Genomic DNA, 27610 nt, shown 5'->3' with positions numbered 1-27610 from the left:
TGATGCCGGCTTTTTCCCGCCCCTCCTTCTGGTTGGTCCAAATGATGCTACCAACCAACAGCTGATGTTGGCCCCACTGCTTCTACACCCTCACAAATATCTTGCACCTTGCTTTGTATCTCTCTTCGTTCGCCATCTTGGTTTTTTGTGGAATTCTCGGTTACACAGTGAATTCGACGGTTTCGAGACAGAAATCCGTCATCATCCGTCCTAGGAGAGAGTCTACGGAAGGATTCGACAGAGTATTTCATCCTTAGCAATTTTGGGCGGACCAAGGTGAGCGTAATCCCGATCTAGGGCTGCGAATCGCTCGAATTCCAGCCTCTGAAAAGAGACTCGGCGTAGATTCCGATTCGGACGGCAGAAAAGCACCGCAGAGGAGACGCGCATTAATTGCGTCTCCGTCAGTTGTCCGACGATTCTCGGCCGATTTGACGGCTTTGAGGCGTAATTTCGTTTCGTGCGGCCGCGAACCGAATATTTTTAATCTACGCTCCGCCTCCTCCGGCCGAGCAATTTTGCAAAGGTCTCTGACCGTCCTTCTGACGTTTGTTCGTCTCCCGAGGCGGAAAAGACGGCGACCGACCTCTTTTTCCGGGTGAGTCGGCCAGCTTCACCACCATCTTTGCCCGTTTTGCGGTTAGCGCTGACCTAATTTGCATTTTTAAGTGACTCTTTTGATTGCGTTCTCGCGGTCGATCGACGCGAGTTGCATCAGTAGAGTGCATTGAAACGCCTTAACCTTGAATTGCACAGCGCCGCGTCGCAACCTCGACTAATTGGCACGAGTTGACCTTTTTCGTCTGCTCTCGCAAGCAAACAAAACGATTTATACGGATTCTCTGCTCTAATGTGTCCACAGACTCGCGGTTCGCTCATAGAGTTCCACCCCTAAATGGTGGCGTGTATTCGACATGTCTGCAGTTTCCGGGCTAGCATCAAAGGGGGAGAAAGGAAGGTCCAAGTTCCAGTCGCTGGATATAAATAGTCTCTACAGGTCCACCCTCGTGAGTTTTCTATTTAATTTTTAATTTGTTGTCGAATTTAATCGGAATTGATTCGCAGGGAGAGTCCGCCGAGCCGCAGCAGAAGACGCTTCCTCGCAAACATGGCATGCAAAGTTTGGGCAAAGTGCCCTCAGCCAGGCGTCCGCCGGCCAACCTTCCCAGCTTGAAGTCGGAGCATAGCGGTCAGGAGCCGCCGGTCTCTCTAGTTCCGTCAGGTGGCGCAGGATGGGGTGCCAAAGGCGAGTCGGAGGAGGCGCCGGCAGCTGCGGCTGCGGCGGGCACGGCCTCGACAGCGGCGCCGCCGGCCTCCTCAGCTACGAACCCTCTCTGTACCTCTGTCTCCGGGGCGCCGACCCCCTCGGCGCCCTCCTTGCCGCCCAACCAGCCGGCGGCGGCCGCGGCCGCCGCAGCGGCGGCCAGTCTGGTGGCCTCGGCGGCCAAGAGCGGCGCCGGCGGACCGCAGGAGAAGCTCTGGAGCAGCCTGATGAGCGGCGGAAGCGGCGCCAGCAGCGTCGACGGCGGCCCCTCCTTCCTCGCGCACCAGAACCCCATGTTCCAGCAGGAGTTCCCTTCCCTCTCCACAGACCAGCAGGCCGCAAAGAGCACCGCCCAGGACGTGCAGTACGGCCCTGGACCCAGCCTCCGACCGCAAAGTACGCATGTTCATCTCGCATGCCTGCTATTTGCTATTTCTGTCCCTGTCAAATAAATATTTCCCGCTCTGCTTGTTTTCTCCCTCTTCTGTTGCACGTCGTCTTCTCTTTGTTGGCTTTGATTAATTCAGGAGTTGGAATTCCTTGGTGTTTTACCAATTTCCCACTCGTAAAAGAGGAGATAAGAGCTTCTTTAATATTTTGAATTATATTTGAACATTTTTTGTTGCGTTTTTGCATTTTTTAAAGATTAAACTGCATGATTTTTGCTACAATTTGAAATTTGTCGCAACGGGGCGGCTTTTTGCAACCCCCATTGAAGACATTTTTCCCTGCTAAACTCTCAACTTAACCAGTCCATTGATAAAAATTTTTTAATTTGAAATATATCAGAAAATCAATAATTTTCTTTCACCCTTCTGTTTGCTTTCATTAATTCAGTCGTTTTTTTTCATCAATATTCCATTCAATAAAGAAAAGATAAAATATTTTTATTGATAGTGAAGGATTTAAATTTTTTCAGTATTTTGATTGGCTTTAAAATTCCTCATCTCACTTAATCAACCCCTTAAAGCCGAGTTTTCTAAAATCCTCCGCTTTAAAATTAAAACATCACAGCCCCTGGATGCTCAGACGTTACGTATTGATTTTCTTGACCCAATTTTCATACTTTGACCTAAATTCTGCCTCGCATCTTCATTCCCTTTAATAAAACATTCCACAACCGTCCTCCTTTTGAAATTCCACGTCATTGGTGTTTCTCCCTTGGAATTTTTCCCTTTAAAGGAACAATTTATTTCATAATCAAACCAGGTAAAATATCCAGTTGGCCGCAAGTCACATAGAATTTTTATTTTAAATGTTTTCACGTGAGTTAAATCTATTAACTGTTTGGGTGTTTCCCAACGGATTTATCATTACAAAATTTTGTCGATTGAATCACAAAATCTCTTTAAATAAAATTCGAAAATCCATTTTTAATCTAAATACACGTTTTCTCAAATGATTTCCTTTTAAGTGTCCCTAATTAAAACCCAATAATCGTCGATCAAATTTATAATTATTCATTTTTGTGCAGCCGAAGGAAGCTGGATCCAAGGTGGCATGGCGCGGTCGGCGCCCGTGCCCGGCGGCGCGCTCGAGCCGCGAGCGGGCGGGGCTCAGGACCAGGGCAAAGGCAACTCGGGCCCACTGGGGGCTGCACAGCCTGCCTCGGGCCCGGCCGGCCCCGGCATGTCGGCGCCGCTGCCGGCGCAACTGCGCGGCATTATTCCGCCCTTCATGTACCGCGGAAGCCAGTTCGGGCCCGGTGGCGGCCCCCCATCAAATTTCCCTCAGAACTTTCAAGGAAACAACAACAACAACTCCAGACAGCGCTACCCCGAGCAGCAAAGGCAGTCTCAAGGGTATATCTTGTCTAATTCAATATGAAATAAATTTAAAATCTATTTGCAGACAAAGATATCCCTCCCAGCGGCCCGTGGACGAAGACGCCCTCTTCTCGAGGCCTATTATCAAGGAAGAAGAGTTCAAGCAGCTGGATGAACTGGTCAGAGACAACGGGTGGGCCACTACTGACGACATTGACTACAAGTAAGTCGTGGATGTGTTTTTCCTGGCTCGGATTAATGCTGATTTTTCTTACTCTGTGCAGCCAAAAGCTCTCTTTCAGCGACGAAGAGGGAGACGACAACACACAGAGCAGGACAAACAAACAGAACGAAAAACTGGATGGTGCTGCCCCCAGAGGTGGACGAGTGAGTTGGTTTTCTGACTCTAAAACTTGAGTTTTTGGGAGCGCAAGAAGAATACATTTTATTAGTTTAGAGACGGAATCAATAAGAAAATATTTGTGGTCTAAATGTCTGTTTTTGCGGCTTAAACAATATCTCTTGAAGTTGGAGTGGATTATTTTTTGCCGTAATTTGTTGAGTTTCGTGATTCCTTTGGAAGCGAAAAATTAAATTTTAATGGCCTTAATATTTTCCAGCTTCAGGGGGAAAATATCAATAATTTATTTGTTGTTTAAGCGATTTTAATGGTCTCTTGATGGAAAAATAATTTCCTATTTTGAGGAAAATACACATGTGTTTTGCTAATCGCTGCTGGATTTTTTCGTTTCTAATTAATTTTCAATAATTGTGTCATTTAGGGTGGTCCCTCATTTCCCGGCGGAAAAATGCCGTACGGCGGAGTTGCAGTGCCGCCGCCCGCCTTATTGGCGGAGGATGAGTTCTGGCGTGAGAAGCGTCGGCAGCAAATCGACCAAGTGGCTCTGGCCGTGGAGCGGGCAAAGCAGCGCAAGGAGGAGGAGGAAAAGCGGTTCCAGGAGCAGCGAGAGGCGGCCGCCAAGAAGCTGCAAAAGCTCGAGGAGAAGATGGGCGTGAGCAAGTCTGAAACCGCAATCCCAGCGGCCGCGGCGCCTCAGCCGGAAAAGGAGCAATTAGAGGAGAAGACGGAGGAGTCGTGGGCCAAGCAGGTGGCCGACGAGCCGGTCCCTGTGGCCGTCGAGACGGCCAAGGAGGCCAGCGTGGCCTTTTCGCCCAAGTTCTCGGAGGATCTGCCTCCGCGGTTCGCCAAGCAGAAGCAGCAGCAGTTGCTTCGAAAGCCCATCGGCGGTGGCCAGCCAGGTCAAAAGGGCGCCTCGCCGCCCCCGCAGCAGCTGCAGCAACCCCTCCAGCAGCAGCCAGTGCAATCAAACACGCCGCCCCCGCTACTGGCCACGCCCATTCAGCCGCCGGCCAACTTCGAGCAGCGCTGGAACCTCAGCAGCATTGTTGGACGTGGACAGCCTCGCCGCCGCAGCTCACAAGAGCAGGATGACGGCGAGGACAAGCACAGGGGCGCGGCTTCAGGTCGTGGAGGAAGAAAGGTAAATTAAATTTTCGAAATTATCAAATATTTGTTACTCAAATTAAGGAGAATTATTTTTTTTGTAATAAAAATATATGTTATTGGTTACAGGTTTCTGAAGGCTCTCGCGGTAAGCCTGATGAGGACTCGTTCATGCACAGGCGGCAGTCGTCTGAGGAGCCCGTCGACTTGATGAAAGAGCTGCCACGCCCTGCTCAGGAGCAGCCGGATGAGGATGCCAAGGATAAAGAATCAAAGGCCAAGAAAAGTGGTGTTAAGCTGGACGCGTGGTCTCGCGGCACCGATGAGACCCTGGCCGCCAAGCTACGCGGCGCTGATGATGAGCAAAAGCTCGATAAGGCGGAGGAGGAGAGAAAGGGTAAGGGTCGCGGACCTCGCAGGCCCGGTGGCGGCGGCGGCGGCCAGAAGGAGGCGTGGCCCGCAGGTGGAAACGCACCGCTGAAGACGTGGGCTCGCACCGGCTCGGGCGAGACCAAGCCCAAGGGCCGCGGTGGCAAGCCCAAGTCCGGAAAGCCGTGGGCTGACGACGAGTCTGAACAGTCGGGCGATGAGGACAAGCAGCAACGCAAGCCCAAACAGCAGCTAGTCGACGACAAAAAGTCCGGCCCTGGCGAGAAAAAGAACAAAGAAGGATTCGCTCCTCGCGGCGAGCCCTCCAGGCGCGGCCGCGGAGGGGCTGCGGCCGCCGGGCGTCCCCGCGGCGGCATGGGCCGCGGCATCGACGGCTACGGCCCGCCGGCCAAGAGCCCCTTCGGCAGCCGCGACGAAAATCGCAAGCCGGACGAGCCCCCAAACAAGAGCAAACTCGGCGGCATGGTGCCCCTCGGCGGGCAGGCCGCCCCGGGAAGTGGCAAGGCGGCCAAGCAGGCGGCCGCCACGCCCCCGCGCATGCAGAAGGACAAGTCTGGCCGACGCAAGCCCAGGAACAAACCCGACAAGCCGCATGACGAGCATGCTGAGGAGAATTGGGACAGCCTCACCGACTCTGACGACGAGCACAAGGCCAGCAACCATTTTGCTCCGCCGCCAACCTCCAAGGCGCCTGGCGCAGAGAAAAAGAACGGACTGGTGAGTACTGATTAAATTTAAAAAAAAAATAATCATTTAAATAATTTTATCGCTTTTAGTGTACATAAGGGTACATACCAAATTTAGACGGTTAGAGAGCTTTAAATTTGCTGATTAACAGTTTCATATGCGGCTTACGATTAGTTTGGTGTTTTAAATTAACTTTGTTGGTATCTACAAGTTAAAATAAATAACTTTGATTATAATATGGCCCTTTTATCGCTTCTCATCAGTATTATTTGATGTTTTTACAGGGTGGAAGAGCAATGAACCAGTCAAAGAAAGAAAACCTGCCACTCGTGGTTGAGGCGGCAAAGCGTCTGGAAAAAGAGAAAAGCGCCCTGGACGCGCTGGACATCAGCACATACGCCGCCGTGACGCTGCTGGTGGACGAGGCATCAGACGCAGACAACGGCCAGTTCCTCTACCCGTACGGCAACCAGAACAAATCCAAGAAGCCAATGTCTCAGGGCGGCGACAAGCCCTCGGCGGCCGTGTCGGCGCCGCCCAACGGTAACCGCGGCAAATTCGGCTCGCTGGGCGGCCCTCTGGGCCCCCAGCAGCAGCAGCAGCCCCAGATGAAGCCCTCGGGCAAGACCGGAGGTTACGAGAGGATTCACGACAGGTCACGCGCTTCAAAGCTGCCGCCGCGGCTGGCCAAGCAGAAGGAGGTGAACCGGCTGAACAAGGTGGCGGCCAACATGGGCCACCACCTCGGCCCCACCGACATGCTCGACATGTACGTCGACTCAACGCACATGAACTCGTGGGACAAGACTCTTGCAGACCCCCTCCGCGGCGGGTCGCCCCTCACTTCGTGGTAGGTTTAAATAAAAAATTAACCTTTGATTTTTTTTATTTAAAAAAAATTGCATTGCATAAAAAATTATTTGACTAACTTTTTCATTTGAATTTTATTGGGTTGAGAAAAATAATGAGAAAATTTAAAAATAGTAATTTTTAGTCTTTAAAGTTATATTTTATTTGATTAAAAATTGCAGATTGTCTTTGTCCTGATTAAAATTCACCAGTTGATAGTAGCGTCAAATTTAATACTGCCTATATTCAGAAAGCTGATTAAATTTTCCAGTTTTTTCTTACTCAACAAATTTTTCTCTTTCCCACAAAATTAATCTGAAAATATCAACTGGCCGCTAGAGGACCTTTAAATTTTTTTGTGATAAAAAAAAAACAGAAATAGCCAGACCTTCCTCTGACCTTGTGAAAATATTAACAAATCCCCATTTTGTGTTGACAGTGTTGCTCTGGGTGAGCAGGACGGCAGCGGCGGGCTGTCGGTGTCGCAGATGGCGCCTGGCGAGGTGAGTGTCTCGTACCTAGATTTGATGCCCTTGTGCAGTATAGTCCAGTGGCTCGAGTTGTGCCGCGAGCCACGCCACTTTCGCGGTGCCCGCGTGTAATTGTTGCTTGTTTCGAATGCAGGCCTTGCTCGAGTGCAGCACGAGGCTGTCGCAGACAATTGTCTTCGAAAACACTAACATCCGGTCGAGAGACAAGTTTTTGCCCGCGTCTGCGCTCGCGTCCATTCCGAGGAGTGAGTTGTTGCTGTCGCTGAATGCGTGCCCAAAACCCTCCTGATCTTTCTCTCTTTTCCTCTTTCTTGCTCGCCCGGCAGTGATCGGCGCCGAGAGTAAAAGTAACGAGCTCCCCTTTTGCGATTCGGTCAGTCTGCAGGTAGGGCTCAAGAAGGTAGGCCTCTCGAATTCATCCTCACATTTTTACTCCTCCCAGATGATGAGTGTCTTTCAGTTTGTTTGCTTTCTGTTGCGGCCTCGCGCAGTTGATTCTAAATTAAAAACTCGCTCTCGCTCGCTCCCCCCAATTTGAGTTGCCATCCATCTCTTTGTCTCAGCATTCTTTTCGCTGCTCAGCATTTTGGTTTTTAAGTTTGTGATGACACTGGACTCTACTCGCAGGTCGTGATATTTTTTATTGTTTACCATTACATCATTTGTTTGCACCTGAGACGGATTATTATTTTTTTCCTCTTTAACGACATCCGACACGTGAGAAATGGTTTTGGATGCTTTTACAAAAATGCCTTTTTAACAATTTTAAAAATGAAATGAAGGGCGAAAAACTCAACAATCGGAGTTAAAATATTTTAATTATTTAAATTGGAAAGAAATTATATTAAATAATTTGAAAATAAGCCTAATAAAGGTAATTTATACTGTTTGGATATTTTTAGAGATTTGTAGCTAAAGAAAAAATTTCTTTTCAGGAGTCTCTCAATCCAAAAAATCATTCTTCGCGTGCTGGGCGAAATCCGGCGCAACCTTGCACTGTTATAAACTTTGAATTTAATTTGCGTGTGTTGTCTGCCGCGTGCGTGCATAGACATGGAGTCTCATTCCGGGCCGCTTTCAGGGCGAGGACACGGCCGACATGAAGCTGGACTTTGCGTTCGACTCGACGGAGCTGCTCGACGAGAAGAACAAGGTTCGGTCCGGGGGCCACGGAGTGTCGGCGCCCCCGCCGTCGGTGGCGGCCACCTCCACAATCTCGCCGTCGACCGCTGAGCTCAACCTGAAAATCGCTTCCACCAAAAAGGTACTGAGAAGAGCCCGTTTTCTCGCATGCAATTGAGACTGAATACTTTAAAATAATATTTTTATAATCTTTGACAATGTACTCGGGAGTAATGCATGACTTAAATAAATCCTCGAGTGACAGCAAACTCTTTATTATTTTTATTTATATTAAATAAATTTATTACTCGAGAGCCGTGTGTGTGTGTGTGCGAGGAGTTAACACGCGAGGTTAATCTGCACAGGTGTGGGAAATGCCCTCCGTGGTGGAGCACTCGCAGGACGAGTTTTCCAGCGCCGGCTTCGAGCCGAGCCTCGAGTCGTCGTTCAAGGAGGCGAGCGCCGAGGAGAGCGCCCTGCCCACAGACGTCTCCTACAGGTGCGTCCCACCACCCTTGCTTCCCTGGCCATTCATTCTAAATGAGACTGTTTTGCACAACAGCGTTGGACCGACCAGCGTGACCGGCGGCAACTACACCGCCGCCCCCGGAGGCCTCTCGGCCACCAGTCTGGCCGGAAAGACCGACCCCACCACCACATCCAGCAACGTCTGCAAGGTTAATATTCGTGTTTAACTGTGGCTAGACTGAAATATTTTTCCTCGGAGATGTGAAAGATTATTTTTATAATTTTTGTCAGACAAAATCTATATCGATCAGGGCAGACTGGCCTAATTGAACAAGTGCGTTAAACGAAGCTTCTTGCTCATCGAATTGAATCTCTAGCGCATTAAATTGAACTTAAAAAGCAGGCCAAAAAACAATTTGCGCGCTAAATCAAAGTTTTTAACACGTGTAATCGAATTTCTTGGGCGGTAAAACGAATTTCTTGAGGCTGAAAATAAAATTCTAGCCAGGGTTCGCCAAAACCCGCATTTTCCTGGTAAACCCACTGCATTTAAAAAAAAAAAAACTTTTGGCGGGGGTTTTCTGCAAATTTGCGCTTTTTTCTTAAATGTATTTTTATTATAGATACTTAATTCTTATGATAAATTACCCCAAAAATAGGAATAATAGAAAACCGTTGGTTTTCTAAAAGCCCTGGTTTCACCTAAATTGTAACACTTATCTTAATTTTCTAAAAAATCTTGACATTTTTGGGAATAAATTTGGTAAATTGCGGAAAAATCAGAACTAGTGGTTTTTTCCAGCCGGTTTTTTTTCGCCAAAAACAATCGATGCATTTTAGCGCATTGCAAAATTAGCCAACTCTGATAATAGCGTGTTAAATTGAGATTCTTTTCCCAAAATAAATTTTCTGACGCGTTTAAACGAACTTTTAGAGCTTGTAATTGAAGTTTTGGATTGTTCAATCCAAATTGCAGTCCTTGCGTTTTAAATCTAACACCTTCTAGCGCTCTAATTCGAAGTGTTAGCTCGTTAATTTTAAATTTTATCGCCCTAAAACGATGTTTTAGCGCGTTAAACGAAAGTTTTTGCGTGTTAAATTGAAATTATATTATTTATCGCGCTAAATTGTAGTCCTGGCGCGTTAAATTGAATTTCTGGAGCCCTTAAACGAACTCTAAAAGCTTACAATCGAAGTTTTAGCTCGTTAATTCGAAATTTAATTGACCTAAATAACAGTTCTAGAGCGTTAAATCGAACTTCAAGCTCTTGAAATCCAAGTTAATCCCGCTAAATTGCAGTCCTAGCGTTCTAAAAAAAAAACTTGTAGCGGTAGAAAACCAGCATTAAAAAAAATCAGTGCAGTGGTAAAAGCGTTTTTTATCTTAACCAGTTTCTTGCTGGCAATGTTTGCACTTCAGTTTTCAGTAATATTCAAATTAATAGCTCCTGACCTGGACTTGAAAATGGTCAGAGAGAAAGTTTTGGAGAAATTGAAGCAGAAAATGGCTATTTAAAAGAGAAAAATCTGCACAGTAGAGGAAATTTTGACCACTCTGACCGAAATTTTAGATTTTTACTGGGAAAAATGGAATAAATCCATTTCTTGCTAAAGAAATTAATAAAAATTGTGGTAAAAACCGTTAAATAACATTGGTGATAAAATCGGGTGGTTAAGCAAATGCAACCCTGTTGAAATTGAAATTCTATCGCATTAAATCAAAGTTTTACTGCCCTAATTCGCTATTCTAGCGCGTGAAATTCAATTATTTTAGTTAAAATTCGTGTAAAACATAATAACTTACAATAAATAATACTGATTTATTTTTAGAGCGAAAATAATAACGTTTGTGACATTTCAGGTGAAGCCGCAGCAGCAACAGATGGCGATGTCGGCGGCAGCAGCGGCTGGTCAGTCGCCACTGGGCCAGCAGACGCAGTTGTCGCCTCCTCCGTACAACTCAACCTCAGCGTCGACGCAGCATTTGGGCTACACGACGGTGGCTAGGTCTGCGGGCGTGGACAACCTGTCCTGTTGGCAGCACTCGGGCAGCGCGGCCGCTGCGCCCGGCTTCGGCGGCATTTCGGCCATCCCGTCGCCGCCGACGGTGCTGTTCAACACGAACCAGCAGCTGCAGCAGCCGGCGGGCATCTACAACGCCTTCCAGCTGGACAATTCGCAGCGCTCGCAGTACTCGCAGTACCACCCGCCCTACAACCTTGGCAGCAGCAACCCGGCCGCCACCGGCTCTTACCAGCAGCAGAACTGCTACCTGCCCCAAGGACCCCCGCCGCCGCCCCCCAACGCCCCGGGAACGGACCTCTATCCGCCCCCGTCACTCTCTCAGTACCGTCTTCAGGTAGGAATTAATTTTATTACCACTTCAAATACTATTACGCGTCGCGTGGTGGATTTTTAAGAATTTCCGAGGATGTTTCCCTATTTTTTCGTGTTAAATATTCGCCAAAAAGCGTATTTCGGCACCAAAATCGACTCATTGCCGCCTTTCGGTGCCAAATGAAAGCGTTGTGCCATTAGATGAATTAAAAAAAAAGCTTTTTCGTTAAAAATATCCCTAGAATTAAAGGTTAACTTTAATTTGCAGGCTGCAGCCGCTCCGTACGGCCAGACGCCGCAGCACGTGACGAGCAACCCGAGCACGGTGCTGATATCGTCGTCGTCCAACTCGCTGATGTCTGCCAGCGTGAAGCCGAGCAGCCAGCCGATCGGCGCCATCGGCAGCAAGGGCTACCAGACCTCCGCGGCGCCTCCGCCGCCGCAGCCGAGCGCCATGTACGCGATATACGAGCACCCGTCGGCAGCGAACCTGCTCGGCCTCAGCGGGCCCAGCTTCATGGCCAACTCAGGGCCGCTGGTGCAGCGCCAGGCCACGGTGCAGAGCAACGTCATCCCCACCATCCAGCCGCCGTCCTCCTACTTCTCCAGCTCGGCCCGTGAGCATCATTACTACTTAAAAGATTGTAATAAAAGTGATATTCCAAATTCGGTCTTAAATGATATCTGTTTTAAAAATTGTTTGTTGAAAGAGTGATTACTATATTAAATCAACACACAGAAACAATATTTTAAAGAGATAATTCATTTCCAGAACAAATAAATAAACTGGCTTGATTTTAAATCCCACATCTTTTCCATTTCAGCAAGCCAGGGCGGCTTCTACCAGACGAACAACCCTCCACCACCGCACCCCAACTCGAACGCGATGCACAACTCGAGCAACCCGTACGCGGCGGCCGCCGGCAGCATGTCCGGCTTCAGCAACAGCGCGGCCAACTCGTCGTACGCCGCGACGCAGCAGATGGTGGCCGCGGCTGCCGCGCAGGGCTACCGCAGTGCTGCGGCCGCCGCCGCCGCCGCTAATTACATCAAGCCGCCGCAGCAGCAGGGCGGCGCCGGCAGCGCCACCGACATGGGCGGCCGACAACTCAAGTCGCCGGCGCACGAGCAGCTCGGTCCGAGCGTCTTCTCGAGCGGCGCTGGAGGCCAGCAGATGAGCGCCTCGCCCAAGGCCAGGGGCGGCGCCGGCGGCGGCGGCGCCGTCAAGCAGCAGCCGCTGCAGAGCCCCACGCTCGCCGCCCAGCAGGGCCAGCAGCACAAGTTTGCCGCTTACCAGCAAAACAACTCGATGGTGAGTTTAAAATTCGGTTGATTCGCGTTCGAACCGCGGCATTTTGGCCCATCTTTAACCACACCCACTTTAAAATTTCCCTCTGCAGCGCGCACTTGTCAGCAGACCGGAACGAAGTTAGCTTAACTCTAACTCTGATCAGCTGACTTTCGTGCCGCGGATATTTGGCCGTTCGTTTGCCAGGAGTCATCTGATCGGAGTGAAGTTAGCTTTAGACGATAGTACTCAGAGAGGTCTACCCACATGTAGCTAACTTCGCTCCGATCAGCTGACTCGTGCAGGGGATGCAGAGGGATAATAGGGATGTTTCCCTCAACCGGGTTTTGGTCTAAAAATACTCTAGAATATTTAGCCGAATTTTTTTATTTGCGTGAAACCGAAATGTCTGTTGAAACAGCTGAAGAGGGCGTAATCGAGGGAATATAACATGGCGGTTCACCACGCTCATTTGAGTGGCAAGCAGTGCACTCTTGCCTGCCATAATGTATTCCCTCGGTTACGCCCCCGTCATCGGCTGTTTCGACGCTGAACATTTCGGTTTCGCGCACTTCTTAAAAGTGGGCGTTGCCAATATGCCGCGGCAAAAATAATTGTCTTTCCCTCATTTCTTTTCGATGTCAACTATGTGTGTGATATTAATTCGTGTTTGAACAGAAGTTTCACCCCCAGGGAATGCAACAGCAGAACCTAGTGGGCGGCGGCCGGAGCAACGGTCCCCGCGGCCCCTTCCCCACGCCCATCCAGCGGCCCAATTTCCAGCAGAACATGTCTGGCAGGCCGCGCATGCCGCCCAACCAGCAACAGCAGCAACGCAAGGCCAACCAAGGTGAACATTAATTTTATTTTATAATCATGTAAATCCTAAATTGTCAATGAAAGATATTACAGAGGCGCTGGAATAAAATCGGACTTAAAAACTCGTACGCTGCTTCTTGGAAAGCAGGCTAATCACGTAATTTTTTTTACCTGAATTTTTGTAATAATCAAATTTCTATCACCCTTTTTTTAAATCTTTTAAAAAAATTAATATTGTGCAGTTCTCCGTTATTGGATGGGATTTTTTGGCGTTGAAATTTTTGAGAACTAGGTTGTAAAATTCCAGGATTAAAGCTTTGAAATGTGGGCGTTCCCCTTTTTTTCAGCAAGGGATGATATATTCCTTCGTGTGTCAAATTCTGCACCAGCACACCAAGTTTCTAAAGTGTAATCGCTTTAATTGTGCTGCAATTTGAATTTTGAAATTAAAAACCTGCTATAGGCCGCTCGACCGCGCATGCGCAGTTCGCCTCTCGTTCGTCTATTAAATTGTTTTGCATTTAATTTGCTTCGTCACACCTAGAGGGCCCAGGCTAGACCTAGGAAGGTTTAAATCGACCTTCAGGGTCTGTACCTGACGTGACCCTGAGATATAAAATTTCGTAAATTTTAAATTTTCTCGAACTTGGTGTCTTTTCATAGGTTTTCACCGCTGTACAGCTCAAATTTAAAGCCAAAACTGCAGAATAACAATCCTGAAACTGATATCTACCATATTTAACGCTAAAAATCCCCGTCCAATCGACCTCCGAATTTTCGGAGAACAGCTTTTTTAATTTTTTTTTACAACCTCAACGTGTTTATCTGTTAAATTAAATTTTCCGTGGTGATTGTTTCAGGTTCGAACCTGCTGTCCAAGATGGATCAGACGCCGAGCGGCGGCGACAAGCTGCTGCTGAACAAAGAACTGTCCGAGGCGAAGAAGCCAGCGGCCGTGACAACAGCGGCGGCGGAGAAGAAGCCAGCGGCCAAGGCGGCCGTGGCCGAGGCCAAGGAGGAGGGCGGCGACGACAAGGCGGCCGCGCAGTGCGTCGAGTGAAGAGAGAAAAAAATGTGATTTGGTCGGCGGCCGCGTTGTCGCCACAGACAGTATTAAGAAAAAATGGTTTCCTCCGCCACACCGCTCTCGTTATTATTTGTTTCTTTTCGCGCGCGCCAGCCTCGTCTACTAGCAACAATCGAATGAAAGATAGGAAGAAAGCTATGAACATTCCACGAGCGAGCGTCGCACTCGCCGATTTTGTTGTTGAGCCGACCGACCGATCGACCGAGCGGTCCTATTTATGTCTGACGAACACGTGAAAAAAGTTTTTGCATTTTTTCGAGTCGGAGTTGAAGATTAAGAAGAAGAAGAGGAGGAGGAGGAGGTGTTGCTCCCTAGACCCCGCCAGAGAAAAACACAAAGAAGAGCTCTTAGGTCTTTTCACACACACACACACACACTCACACACAATTTAAAGAATTAAAGAAAACACACTGCTGTCTCGTCGTAGTTGGATGATCTGCTGCAACCTGCAACTAAGAATACACGCGTAATATTTATCGTTTCTTCTGTGATCTGCTTTGATGGTTTTTAAATCGACACACGTGAATGAGAGAAAGAAAGAAAGAAAGAATACACACACATGGAGAAAGTATGTGAAAAACGTTCAGCCTTTTAATTTAAGGAATGAGAACGAAAATGAACAAGGTACACTCGCACTCAATCACTTGTCATGAATGGGAAATAAAAACTGAAATTCCAATACATTTAGATGCCTGCTGTTTTATTCCTAAAAAGGATTTGCATCGTAATTCCTCGAGAAGAAATTTAATTTAAGATGCAATAATTATTTTCAAGCACCGTCCAGATCCAGACTTTCCTTTTTTCCTTTTATATGGATAATATGGCGAAACTGACTTCTTTGCTCTTTGGCGTGGAAATTATTGCTATTAGCAAAAATTTTAACTACGATTTTCTTATCAAATGATAAATGCACCTTAAAAATGACCCCTTTACTTTAAAATATTTTGACCACTGCTGGCGTGGCTGGCGCAGCTTTGCCAGATTCATGGCGGCTGCCCATTTGGCCCTAAATTTGGCGGCTGAAGACCTCTCTGTACCAATTATCTTCATAAAAGTGAAAATCTTCAATTTGTGTTAACAGTTATAACAAAATATTCCTTAAAACAAAAAAAAAGAATTCTATCATTTGTAGATGGGTTCTCACCTCAATTGAAATTAAAAGTTAAATTATTAGAAAATAAATGTACCCTTTAGGAAATGGCGAAATTCCTCTAAACACAAGAAGGCTGCTGGCGATTATTTTAATTTGGTCTGCAGAGTTTGTGGCAACAAACAGACCCCGCAAACGAAGGGTTGAGAGTTGGGAATTCAAACGGTGAATGCGGACAAATGCACAAAAGACGGGCAGAGCGCAAGCAGCATCCCCGCAACAGTAGGAGCAAAACGCGCACTCTCCACGCCGCACAAACACATTTCATTTTTTTTTTAATTTTTCTCTTCCTGTCTGTTGCGTTCAATTGGAATTTTCTCTAGCCATGCGCAAAGGTTACTGTTGATTTACAGAGAGATTTTTCTATTTCGATTTCATCAAGATATTTTTATTTCAAATTTAGGAATTTTTCACATTTCGTTACTTTTGCACCTCCAAATCTCGGGTTCCAAGCATCAGAATTGCAAAAACTACCCACTGTTTTAATCGTCTCAAGTTGCCCTGACGTGCCAAAAGGTTTAAGGGTGCTAACCTTCCACCCTTAAGTTGCCTTACAGCTCGAACGATGCAACAAACAGCGCTGCGTCAAAGGCGAAAGGCGGTCGTTTTTAATCAAAATTGTAACAATGGGGATGAAAGGGGATGGAGGTGAACACCCTCTAAACACTTTCGTTGGTTAGACGAGTTTAACGGTGGGTAGTTTTTGCCATTCTGGTTTTTAGAACCCGAGATTAGGAGGTGCAAAGAACCTCTCAAGCACATTTTTCACATTTCATTAATTTAATTGTATCAGTCCTTTTTCAAATCGAGGCCACTTGCGACTCTAGATGTCTACCTGGTTCCTTTTCTCAATGAATATTTATTAAATATAATAAAATAAATATATAAAATGCTGTTGAAGTAATAATAATAATATTTAAAGAAACTAAAAAAAGAATTAAAATTGCTGGTTAATTAAATCAATTTTTCTCTGCATTAAATTAGTAACGCATGCATTTAATCAAGAATTTCAGAGTAGGGTGCATGAAAAAATGCACCGACCAAAAGCAACAAAAGGCTGACAGCGCCGGCATCCCCAGAACAGGAGATACCTCTACATTCCGTCCAACAATGCGGGCATCACACTACAGACAAATCTATTGACTGACAAACAAATAAAAACGGACGTGACATAATTCAAATATAGATGAGAATTCCTGCTACCCCCGAGACGATGACAGGACCGCAGCTTACAGTTAGAGGAAGGACTACCGAGTACAGATACTGTCCAGTAAGACGTGTAAGTTGCGCCATTGCAGATTCTCACCTAATATATTTCTTTGACGAAGAATTTTTCGAATTTTTTTTTAAATTAAATTGAGCAAGTGTGGAAGTGTGGTACAAAATTAATGAAGGCGAGCGATACTTAAACATTTGTGACTACACCATAGCTGGATCCCTCACTCCAGTCGCTCATATAAATAGGAGACAATCGGACTCCAGCCCAACACAGCTCTCTTCAGCTTTTTATCATTCGCTGTTGCAAATCGGTCGAGCCACGTATAATTCCTCTAATAAATCGCTATACTCATCGGATTAATATCTTAAGTATAATATTCCAAATAAAAACACTAATTTGTCTCAGCATTGCGATGACTTATCTATAATTTTTATTTTAAGGCCGTATCGAACATGCCTAGGATTACCCGCGTGTATTAATTAATGTCCCAGATTGATAAATTCTATGGGTTTTTGTTAAAACTCTTCTACGGCCCTACCTTGCTCAATTCAGACGAAAGACATTAAAAAATAAAATGCAATATTTTAAATGTATTGAATGTATTTTATAGGAAATGGCTACCTTGCAATTGAAAGTGGTGCTCTCCCTTCTTAAATTGGTGAATGGGGTTAAGAGCTTGAAAATGATTACGACCCAGGGAGTCGTGAAAAACATCGGCGACTACACTCAAGGAGCGCTGACTCTAGAAAATTTGCGTAAGTATCAAATTCATTTACGCGAATTTACCAAATTTAATTTTAGCACTGAAGTATTGAAATTCACCTTTTGGTAAAAAGTGTTCAGTGTTTGCATGGTGCGTCTATGTACAATATTGGAAATTACTTTTGCACTGCGATTTCGGTTTCTTGCGGCTTAAAAAACACTTAACTTAATAATATCCGGTTCTGAAAATCGAAGATCAAATTTTCAAATGAATAAAATCGAAAACTCATTTTAAGACGCCTGAAAATGAGAACAAAACCTGCCGTTTCTTTTCGTTGAATAGCAGCGGGGTCGAGATGTGCGATAAAATTGGTTCGCACTGCGCAGATCCAAGATATGGCGTGTGTGAATGTGGGAAACCAAAAGCTCTCTTCGGATTGCCGATCGAGTGTCTCAAGAGTTTGTTTTTATGATCCAAAAGACACAATTAGCACAAGTAATGCAAATAATGCGTCACAATGTGGACCAAAATTTGCTTATTTTCGCGCATTTTCACTTGGACGTTTGTTCGCACCATATACTCCACCGGACGCCATATCTGCGCGTGTCACGCCCCCGCTGTTGAATAGTTAAAAAAATTGTGTTCTCATATATTTCTAGCCATAGGGCTTCGTGAAACGGTGCTGCCTCAGGTGATGTTAGAACAACAGAAGCGCAAAGGCGATGAAGCCGATGACGAAGAGTACGTAGAGAGTATGATTAAGGCGCACTCACAGCTCGTCAGCCTGAAAACTAAAAAAATCGAGTTGGGTGGATTCGTTTCTCTCAACAGAGATGGTGATATGTTGCAAAACACCACGAAGGTATTTTATTTTCTGTTAAATATACTATACAGAGGAGCCAAAATAATTTTCGTGAGCAGGTTCTTGAGGCGATTTTGCCTAAAGCCGCAGGTTTAGAGCATCTGGTACTTTACGATTATAGCAACTTTCCTTCTTTTGATTGTCCATGCTCGGAGGATTCCATAAAAGTGATTTTGAGAATGGAAAACCTGAAGATCATCGAGTTTTCCAGAGTTCAATTCAAATACGTGAAGCTTGTTTGCCAAAATTTGAAAAACCTGCAATGCGTCAGATGCATCGATGATGTACTTGAATTTGATGAAGAAGAAGACATTGAGGCCGACATCCAAGACTTCAAAACGAGTTTTTCTCGATTGAAAGTGTTTTTGTTTGATAAAACGTCACCTCCATCATTTGAGGAGAAGTTGACACAACTGTGCATCCAACACTTGCCAAATTTAGAAATCTTCGCCGAATTCGCTGTTAACCCAGCCTTTTGTCTTTTTAAAAAAATGGTGATTCCAGAAGAGACGTCTGCAATGCGCCATTTACAAACAGTTCCAACAACCGATGACCTTCCAACAGCATTTCCTAGAGTGACGCATTTATATGTAAAGGATTAAAACGGTTGACTTTTAGAGATGATTGAACTCAAAAAACAAACGTCATGTTGCAGGCAGATTGTACCCAGTTTCAACCAGAAGGCACGCGCGACTCGATTCTGAGGTTCCCAAGCATTGAGAGTCTAAATCTGTATGTTGAGCCGGGTGCGGCTTCTGCTACTACCCTCGACTCATTCTTAGATGCATATGGAGCCAACCTACACACTCTCATGATCCGATCGAGACATTTCCCTTTCTACTTTAAGTTCAAAACGATTTTTGATGCTTGCCCGCAGCTGCAGAAGCTTGAGATGTGGAATGTGCGCAATTTGGTCAAGGAGCCGATAGGAATGTTCGCGCAGCTGCGAGAACTGGAATGGGGACTGCTGGGGTAAGATTTCATTAATAAGAGGACATTATATATATTGCTCTCGCTTTATTTGGAGGACTGTTTAAGTAGTGATGAATATATAGGTTTTTAAGTTTTCCGCATTCTGGAATTGAAACTCGAATTTTTATTAGCCTAACTGGGAGAAAATATTTATAAATATGATTGATGACGAAAAAATATAATTTTATATTTTAAATTAAAAATAATGCTTGTCTCTCAGTCGTTGCGGTCAAGGTGAGGACTATGAAATTGAGCTGACCAACATCCTACTGGCGGCTCCAAATCTGGAGAAACTTTCCCTCGCCGAAAATTCAGAGTACGCTCTTAGCGTCGAGGACCTACGAAAGCTCACGTCGTTGGTCGTCGACAAGAAGATTCTGTGCAAGCTCACCAGTATCAGATTGGAAATCAGACTCATCCCTGAATATGAACTCAACTACGATTTGTTGAGGGCTCTAAGGGACTTTGTCGCAGTTGCTGCGGTTCGACTCCCCGATTTAGTTGAGTTCTACTTTTTGCTGTTCGGCCATGATTCTGAAGATCTTGACGAGATTCTAGAAATTGGCTTGTGCTCTTCCGAAGAAGAAGATTTAATGAAAATTGCTGAACATTTTGAGGATTGTATCGGAGACAGCACCATCGCCGACTTCATTCGTGCTATTAATGCCAGAAAACAGCAGTAGTTCATCCAGTAACCCGTTGATTTAATAGATAATTAAACATTCAAAATATATTTCAGTTTATTTAATTTTGTCTTTATTAAATTAGTCCTTATTTCGGCGCGTCAATCTCAACTGCGACATATTTGTTTGGAAATCAGACGTTTCATTTGATTGTTACCAAATAAGTTTTTAGCTTAATTTAAAAGGAAATTACACACTTAAGGCATTTATAAGAAACTTTTAAAATATAAAACAGTATGCTTCCTTTTTCATAATTTACTTTGGTGGGTACAATATTCAAAATTCACCTTTCCTGTCGGGGAAAGGTAGCAATTTTATTATATAAAAACGTAGAATTTAAATTAAAGTCTATTTTCTTAATAGCTTCTTTTAAAAAATTTGTTGACTCGTCGGTCACAGATGGAGAGGTGATGATTTGAAATGAAAGAATCGCATTTGATAGAGCCCTTTTCAGAACCTGATCCTACGTCGTTTTATTATTCAATCGATTGGAATCGTGATACAAGAGTTGCCTGTAAAACACTTAAGCGGGTATCATCTCTCTATTGACTAGAAAATTAAAAATTTTCACACACCACCAACAGAGATAATAACTATTCCAAAATATGTGTATATTCGTATATAAATTGCTACGCTGCACTAGCTGGATGGATGGGGTGGGTAGAGGGTAAGGGGAGGGGAGGGGAGGGGTGGAAAAAATATGGCCTATGCATACTCGTTGGATGGCTGCCCTATGAAAAACTACGATCGGCGACGCGACCAGAGTCTGTTTAATCTATTAAATATATAAAAATAAAATAAGAATGTGTGTCTGTCTGTGTTTTCGGCGCCAAGGACTTCTGGAAAGTAGCAAAAACAAGGCATTTGGCGTGCTTGGCGTTTGTTACGTGTCTTGATCCCTGTGAGGAATATTGTTTCGTCTCTTCCGTTTGTAGGGTTAGCTGCGCTGGGAGGGCAGGCCGGGCGGCGGCGGCATCAGGGTGCGCAGCTCGCCGCTGACGAAGCACTGCAAATATTGGTAGAGGATACCAGCCTGCGCCATTACGTCCACCGTGCCCGCGGCCAGCGGGTCGCGGTGCTGCTGGTTCGAGTTGGAGCACGGCCGCAGCAGCGTCGGCCCGAACACCGTCGCCAAGTTGTGCAACGACATCTTGTTCACGTGCTCCTGCTGGTTCACCCTGAGACACGAAAAAGGACAAAGTTTTAGATCGACCGAAAAATTCATATTTTGAGCGCTGAAATTTTTGTTGTTTGAACTTTGTTTCAAGGGTCTCACAGATTTGTAAAAAAAATTGTTTTAAATTTTTTAATTTGGAAATAAATTTCCTCTATTATTACTCGTTACTCACTTGGACATGTGCGCCAGGAGGAAAAGAACGATTTGCTGATTCTGCGAGGAGAGCTGCCGGAACATGGTGATCAGATTTTGTCGCTTGGACGACGCGTCCATCTCCGAACTGTTGATGATTTCAAACAATTTGGGATAAAGGGCGTCCGTGAACAGCGCCTCAGGCAGCTCCCTCAGGTACAGCTTCAGGATGCCCGTCACCGAGTGAATGTCCACTTCTTTCAACAGCTGCTCCGCTTCGTACGAGTCTACACATTAAATTAATTTTCTCAAAGACGAGTTTAAAAAGAGAATGATAAATTTACTTGTCTCAAAAGACTTCTTCAGCTTGCTCAGGTCCGACGCTGAGCCGGACACCCTGTAGATCCCAACTTCGTCCATTCCTCGACGCTCAACTTCGCGAACACAGCTCGTGATTATGAATGGCACCGGACGTTTTTGTCTCCTAAATTGGCAAAAAAAATTAATTAAACAACAATTAAAGGAAAATTCCAGTGTGACCCTTACTTGCAGACTTGTTGAATTTTGGCTCCAAAAAGGCCAGAGACCTTTGCCGTCGGGACGCGACGCAAAGTTTCCTCGCTCGGCACAAACCGCACCATAAGGTCGAGTTCGTAGTTCTGCATTGACACGGTGCGCAGACTGGACTGCCTTCCGAGCCAAGAGTGGCTCAGCTGGAAAAGAATTAATTAATAAAAACTGAGAATAAAATAAATAAATTGGTACCATCTGAGTGGCCCTTCCTCTCAGCACGGCCCTCGGTCCGGTCTCCTCGTACAAAAGCACCCTTAAATTTTGAGACCCTTCCAGCTCTACGACGAATTCCTCGTCCCAAACCGGCGATGCCGAGCCGCACACTAGCTTTGTCCTTGCCTGAAATGTGCAGAAATATTAATTGGTAATTTATTTAAATTCTTTAAAGGTTTGAAAATTGAGAAATTTATTTTATTTATTTTTTGAATTTATTTAGTCATGTTTTAAATTTATTTTAGTCGCCAATCGCCGTGAATCTGGCCAGCCGCCGGTGAAAAAGGGTAAAAAAATTATTCAGTGCATTAGAAAAAATGTTTCCCAGCCCTTCAAGCCGTTAAGCACTGTCAAACTATATACGCGTTTAAAATGTTGCCAGTTGCCAGCCGCCATTTTAAATCTCGCGGCTTAGATCTCCTCAATCAGTAACAGAAATAAGTTTACCTTTTTGAAGTAGTGTCCGTAGCTGTCGACTTCAAGGCAGACGAGGAGGTTGGCCGGCGCTTCAAGTCCACGCAGCCGGCACACCTTGACGTGCAGGTCGCCCAGCAGCAGACTCTCATCCCGCCCTGACCGCAGCAGGTACGAACCCATGTCCGTTTTCAAGAAAGTGCGGCACGCCGTGATCCACGCCTGCAGCTCGTTCATCCCGACAGGCGTGCTCGGACCAGGAAACTGACTCGTCTGCCAAGAAAAATTTATCTTTAAGGGAAAATAATGTTAAAATTTAATATAAAAGAAGCATTTTCAATTTATTTGAGAATAAAATTTGACCTGGAAACAAAATTCCCTTTTTAAACACTATTATATTAATTTATTAAATTATAATAAGCCACTGTTTTTTTAAAAAAATTAGTAAATCTTCAGATGATCACTTTGTGCTTTACAATTTTTTTTTTTAAACAATCAGGAAAAAATCCTACAAACCTTTTGGCAGCAACAAATTTCTTTTAGCAGCGTAATAATGTACCTGCATCGCCTGAATGGCGTCGATCCACTGCGTGCGTTCAAACTCAGAGGACAAGAAGAAAGTGTAGGAGCGCTGGTTTCGCTGTCCCACCCTGAAGACCAAGTTTGGCGACGCCAGCACCAGCTGCGCCTCCAAATCGGCCAGCTTCTTCCGCTGCTTCTCGGCACGCGCCCCGTGCCTCTGCGGGCACAGCACAGGATATCACGATTTGAATTTATTTTTCACGTTGCCAAATGAGAAAGAGAGAGAGTTGGCAAGAGAGAAAGAAAAGGGAAACCTGGGAAAGGTAAGACAATGAAAATAGGAGGGAAAGGTAAAACAGGAATAGGGAGGGCAGGAATAATTTTTAACATAAAAATTTAATTGGGGATAGAAACAGAATTGAACTCTAAAAAAATTATTTCAGGGTAAGATGGGAGAAATTAAATGGTCAGGTTGAGGGGAGGGAGAGGCAGGGGAATTTGGGGCAAAGTTATTGAGGTAGAAGTCAAAGGGACCTGGCAATAATTAAAAGGTTTTAGGTACAATTTAAGGAGGTGAGGGAATTAAAGGTGGAGGGGAAGGCAATCAGGGAGATTAATTAAAGGGAGACGTAGAAGGGGAATGAAATGTGTATGTATTTACGCTGCCAAAAGCGGAATGAGAGAGTTTTTGGTACGGAAATCGAAGGAACCGCAGGTGTATTTAAGAAGGACGGGAAAATGTAACAGGCGAGGAGAGGATTTCAGATAATAGTTTAAACAAAAAAATTGATCTCAGGGTAAAATCAGGAAAATTAAAGAAGCATTTTAAGATTAGGGAAGGTTAAGAGAAGGGATAAAATAAAGCCTTTCTATCACAGACTTTGATTTAATTAAATAAAACGTTTAAAATCAGGGCGTACCTTGACATCCAGCTGCCGTTCCTGCCAGAGAATTTGGTCTCGAACGGTGCAGGCCGCCGACTTGAGCGCCACGATGCTTGCCGGAGACGCTTCCTTCGGCTCAGCCGCAAACTCGTCGTATACCAAGATGTCGCTCAGAGGAATGTACCACTTCAGTTCAAATGTGAATTTGTCCCGTCCACTAGCCTATTTTCGGAAAGAATTTGCAATTAGCAAGAGAAGTTTTCTTAAGTGCGGACCTCAGATTGAAGGTAAAGAGTCTACGTCAGGTTCAGATACAGAATTCAAGCACTACTGTCAAAAAATAATACATTCCTTTTTTTCATTTATAAAAATAGTCGAGATTGATTGTCATGTCAGTCAGTTAGTATCATAATTAAACAAATTAGTATGTTAGTAGAAGCAACAATGTGTTAATAAGGCGGAAATGATGAAGAAGTAAAATATAAATTTGATCTTTTACGTTTTTAGCGCACACAAACAGGTCAATTATCCGTTTTTTAACCTTGTATTTGGCACACGCGATGACGTCGTTGAAGAGGAACAGGTGCCTCAGCTTCCTGTGTCCGTCAGCCAGCTCGACAATGAAAGAGTTTTTCACTAGCCGCCTCTGAGCACGGTCAGCCGACTGAAAATTCAATTTCACATCGTCAGAAAAAATAATATTAATTTTACAATTCAATAAAACTGCATTTTCTTCTTCAAAATGAATAAAATAAAAAATTCACATCATTTTAACAATGATAAAAAAACGGCATCCGTTTCCATTTCCTCATTTTCCTCACCGGAAACATCGATTTGGTCTGGATCATGTTGAATTCATCCAGGAAAGACTGGTTCATGGCCAGGGCCTCGCCCAGGGTCTGGTGGTCAGGGTTGGTTTCCGGTGTGTACTTGATCAGGTCGTTCAGCACCAACGCGTTTTTCTGGATTCGCGCCACCGGCTGTTTTTCAATTGATTAGTTTTAGATTTAAAACTAGTCTGCGGACGCGAACCTTGTGCAGCAGGTCCTCCAGGGACGCCTTCTGCTCGTTCATCCTGCCGCGTTCGCTGCGCACAGGGATGCTGTGCATGATTTGAGCAAACTGCGAGCTGTTCTGAACGCACTTGCGAACAGCGTCCGTCGCCCGGCCGTAGTTGTGCAGGAACGCGCCGTACTCATTGATTTGCAATGCCTGAAATTTGTAGGGTACAGAGTTTTATCAATCCGGTCTTAACCAGATGGTCAAACCCGGGTTTTTTGGGTTTTCAAATCCTTAAAAATTAATAAAATCATGTTGAAAAAATTATCTGACAGTAAGTGACATTGCCTGGTGAATGTGACAAAACCAAAAAACAAAATTGTCTTGGGCCAAACTGGTTAAAACCGGTTCTAACCAATTTAACCCAGTATTTAATCACTAAATTTGTGCTAGAAAGGTCCAAATCTATACCACTTTATAAAGATAAAAAATTGGTGTCCAAAGAAAAAAAAATAAATTTTAGATTGGAATACCCATGATTTTTTAAGAGAATTTTTTGATATTAATAATAAAACGTATTCCAGTGAAGAAAAAAGTCGATTTATACAGAATTTAATAATTCTTCTGTTCGTAAATGCTCCTTATGGAAAATTAGCTGTAGGGAGTTAAAAATTTTGCGTACCAGACTCTTGAAGTGCTCGCCGACGCACGGGATTTCCGAATCAGACTCATAAGACCGCTTGAGACCGTCTAAGAACTTTCTGTGCATGTTGTACAGCTCAGGCACTTTGAAGAAAATCGTGTTGAAGTCAGATTGCGAGATCACAGGCTGCGACGTGCCCAGAGTTGCCTTCACCGCCTTCATGTACTAAAAATCCGAGCGTTTAATATAAAAATAAAGCAGAAAATGAGTTTAGTACCTGGTACAGAGCGCCGAGACCTCCAAGGAAGGCCGTTTCGCTCTCTATAATATTGGCTATAATGCACTTTCTGGTCGATGACTTCTCGTTAGACACATTTGAGCGGCTGGTTGAGGTCGTGTCCCTGCTCGAAGCCTAGAAAGACATTTTTTTTAATTAAAAATGGACGAAATTCAACATTATGAACCAAAATTTAATTTATTTTGAAAATAGTTTATTTGTTCCTATTTTTAATATCCTTTTCCTGATGTGGACGTGAATTAATTAATTCGATTACGGGCGTATTGAATTATTTAGTTGGAAAAAGTATCATTGATCAAACCTTTGACTCAGGCCGCCAGTTGCTGGGGGCAACGACGTCGAGAGACGAGTTGCTGGCGTACTTTTCACGGCCGTCCTCGGCGTCCTCCGTATCATGCGAGATGGTGCGCATCAAAGGTGGCACGTCCTCGTCCGATTCAGCCGAGTCGTTCCTCCTGCTGCCTCCGGTCCCGGTCCTCTCCATGGCCTCCGCATTATTTTGCCTAAAAATTTAATTAAATTCAAAATAAAAAAAAAATCAATAAGTCTCAAACTTGATGAAATAGTCGATGTTGACGTAGTTCGAGATGCAGGGCGAGCCAGGACTGGAGGTGAGGATGCCAGGGTCGGTGTCGGTGGTGCCCGTTTCCGAACTGCAAGCACTGGTGCCCGAGGCGCGCGACTTCATCGTCGCCTCGCCGTCCAGGTCGCTCATGCTGCCGCCGCTCTCGTGGCCCTTCCTGTCCAGGCCGGCCGCCATCGTCGCCAGGTATACGTAGTCGCCCTCCGCGTCCATCGGCACCTGGTCGTACAACGGCTCATCCACGTTTGCAGATTTACTGCAGGGAAAAAAATATACAAATATTTTTTAAGGACGGTTTTTAATTATTTTTAATAATCTCTTAAGACACAGCGTCAATTTCTATCGAAATAAAAAATTTTAAAAAACATCATTTAATACTGTTTGTCTGAGGATTAACACGGCTTAAAATTTTGAATTGATTTCCCGACTAGCCTTTTGAGTAGAGTCAATAAGTCAATAAACTGATAACTCAATTGTTAAGATTTTGTGTCTCTTTAAAAAAAGGCACTTGTCAGCGATTGGAGTGCAGTAAGTACAGCTGTAGTGATTCACTTGGCAAACAACAATCGTGCCGTTTGCCAAAATCAATAGCGATAAGCGGCGGGCGATACCAACCTGGAGCTGCCATCGTCCTCGTCTTTAACGGAGGCGGCGATCAGGTCGGCCGCCTCCACTAGCTGCCGCGTCGTCGCCTCCTCTTCAGTCTCCTCGGCCTCGACAGGGCCGTCTTCCTCCTCGTTGCATTCGTTTTCTGTACAATATTAATTTTATAGAAATTAATAAAATTATTTTAATTGCCCTGAGATTTTTTCCTGTCACTTCCCGAATTTCGACGTACCAAATGCTTTAATGTCCATGCGGAAAGTCTTAGGTGGGGGCTTGGGCGGCACCTTTTTGGGCTTCTCACCCTCGATTACGCTTTGGGCCTTTCGCAAGGCCCTCGGGTCGGCCTCGTTGACCTCGATGACGGTGACGTAGTGCGAGGCGTCGGACATAGCGCGCCCCTTCTTGACCGTCTCCTCGGGCTGCTCGTCGGCATCTCCGTTCTCGATCTTAGCCAGGGTGCGGGACAGTTCGCAGATGATCTTGAGGGCGGCGTCCTCGGGCATCAGCTCCTTCTTGGGCTGCGGCTGCTGCTCCTCGACGGCCTCGCCGTTCGACTCGGGTTCGTGCCGCTCGCGCAGCAGCCGCTCCAGGTACTCGACGTACGTCTGCTCGCGGTCCAGCTCGTCCTGCAGGGCACGCACCTTCTGCTTGTGCTTGCTCAGGTTGGCTCGGACGTCGGCCACCCAGTCGGAGGGCAGCTCGCTGCCGGGGAACCGCTGCTCCCACACCTTGCGGAAGTCCTCGAACGTGCTCATCTCGCCGCTCCGCACGCTCACCGCCCGACCTTCATCCCCTCGAGCGGCCAGGGGCTTCGCAGATCAACAACCCTAAGGGCCAGCTAGCTACCAGCAACCTTTCTATCAGCCTTGTTTTGTTTGCTCGACTCTTAATCGTCCTCGGAGAACACGACACGGACTGAGACACGCGCTGGGCGCCATCTTTCC

The 27610-nt window shown here is 45.5% G+C and overlaps 3 protein-coding genes across 12 annotated transcripts; 2 read left to right on the top strand and 1 right to left on the bottom strand.

The window, feature by feature from the left end:
* Window positions 1-109: 109 nt before the first annotated feature.
* nocte (no circadian temperature entrainment) lies at window positions 110-14720 on the top strand. Of its 10 annotated transcripts, none has more exons than XM_065481315.1 (20): window positions 110-276; window positions 863-1007; window positions 1066-1660; window positions 2739-3066; window positions 3116-3253; window positions 3315-3417; window positions 3813-4532; window positions 4625-5602; window positions 5857-6422; window positions 6861-6924; window positions 7046-7157; window positions 7239-7297; window positions 7994-8176; window positions 8400-8533; window positions 8597-8711; window positions 10364-10861; window positions 11108-11483; window positions 11664-12151; window positions 12806-12977; window positions 13807-14720. In XM_065481315.1, exons 2-20 carry the CDS (start codon window positions 915-917, stop codon window positions 14004-14006), a joined length of 5922 nt encoding a protein of 1973 aa, XP_065337387.1. In that variant the 5' UTR covers window positions 110-276; window positions 863-914; the 3' UTR covers window positions 14007-14720. The 10 variants fall into 10 exon arrangements, with proteins under 10 accessions (XP_065337387.1, XP_065337389.1, XP_065337388.1 ...); XM_065481317.1 differs by having other exon boundaries at window positions 7239-7312; window positions 11108-11456; XM_065481316.1 differs by having other exon boundaries at window positions 7239-7312; window positions 12821-12977.
* A 3963-nt stretch (window positions 14721-18683) lies between these two features.
* LOC135935669 (uncharacterized) lies at window positions 18684-19833 on the top strand. The gene is made up of 2 exons (XM_065478159.1): window positions 18684-18939; window positions 19160-19833. The coding sequence occupies exons 1-2, from the start codon at window positions 18779-18781 to the stop codon at window positions 19620-19622; spliced, it is 624 nt and encodes a 207-aa protein (XP_065334231.1). The 5' UTR covers window positions 18684-18778; the 3' UTR covers window positions 19623-19833.
* Window positions 19834-20058: 225 nt separating this feature from the next.
* LOC135935668 (active breakpoint cluster region-related protein) lies at window positions 20059-27585 on the bottom strand. Its single transcript, XM_065478158.1, has 17 exons — window positions 26899-27585; window positions 26676-26811; window positions 26032-26316; window positions 25779-25980; window positions 25457-25591; window positions 25219-25404; window positions 24570-24749; window positions 24359-24517; window positions 24079-24201; window positions 23574-23759; window positions 22691-22870; window positions 22165-22404; window positions 21697-21843; window positions 21478-21644; window positions 21276-21415; window positions 20972-21218; window positions 20059-20800 (listed from the first exon to the last, which is right to left on the bottom strand). The coding sequence occupies exons 1-17, from the start codon at window positions 27419-27421 to the stop codon at window positions 20560-20562; spliced, it is 3477 nt and encodes a 1158-aa protein (XP_065334230.1). The 5' UTR covers window positions 27422-27585; the 3' UTR covers window positions 20059-20559.
* Window positions 27586-27610: the final 25 nt, after the last annotated feature.

Source organism: Cloeon dipterum, chromosome 2, assembly GCF_949628265.1.
Source record: "Cloeon dipterum chromosome 2, ieCloDipt1.1, whole genome shotgun sequence".
NCBI classification, from domain to species: Eukaryota; Metazoa; Arthropoda; class Insecta; order Ephemeroptera; family Baetidae; genus Cloeon; species Cloeon dipterum.
This window is presented reverse-complemented; position numbering and strand designations above follow the sequence as displayed.

Bases quoted from the DNA above. Each gene is read 5' to 3' on its own strand.
- LOC135935669 (XM_065478159.1), top strand. From the start codon at position 18,779: ATGATCCGATCGAGACATTTCCCTTTCTACTTTAAGTTCAAAACGATT. The intron at 18,940-19,159 runs GTAAGATTTCAT...CTTGTCTCTCAG, and splicing joins CTGGAATGGGGACTGCTGGG to TCGTTGCGGTCAAGGTGAGG.
- nocte (XM_065481312.1), top strand. From the start codon at position 915: ATGTCTGCAGTTTCCGGGCTAGCATCAAAGGGGGAGAAAGGAAGGTCC. The intron at 10,862-11,107 runs GTAGGAATTAAT...TTTAATTTGCAG, and splicing joins TCTCTCAGTACCGTCTTCAG to GCTGCAGCCGCTCCGTACGG. The intron at 12,978-13,806 runs GTGAACATTAAT...TGATTGTTTCAG, and splicing joins GCAACGCAAGGCCAACCAAG to GTTCGAACCTGCTGTCCAAG.
- LOC135935668 (XM_065478158.1), bottom strand. From the start codon at position 27,421: ATGAGCACGTTCGAGGACTTCCGCAAGGTGTGGGAGCAGCGGTTCCCC. The intron at 26,317-26,675 runs GTTGGTATCGCC...TTTTCCCTGCAG, and splicing joins GAGGACGATGGCAGCTCCAG to TAAATCTGCAAACGTGGATG. The intron at 22,871-23,573 runs GTACGCCCTGAT...CTGTGCCCGCAG, and splicing joins AACGGCAGCTGGATGTCAAG to AGGCACGGGGCGCGTGCCGA.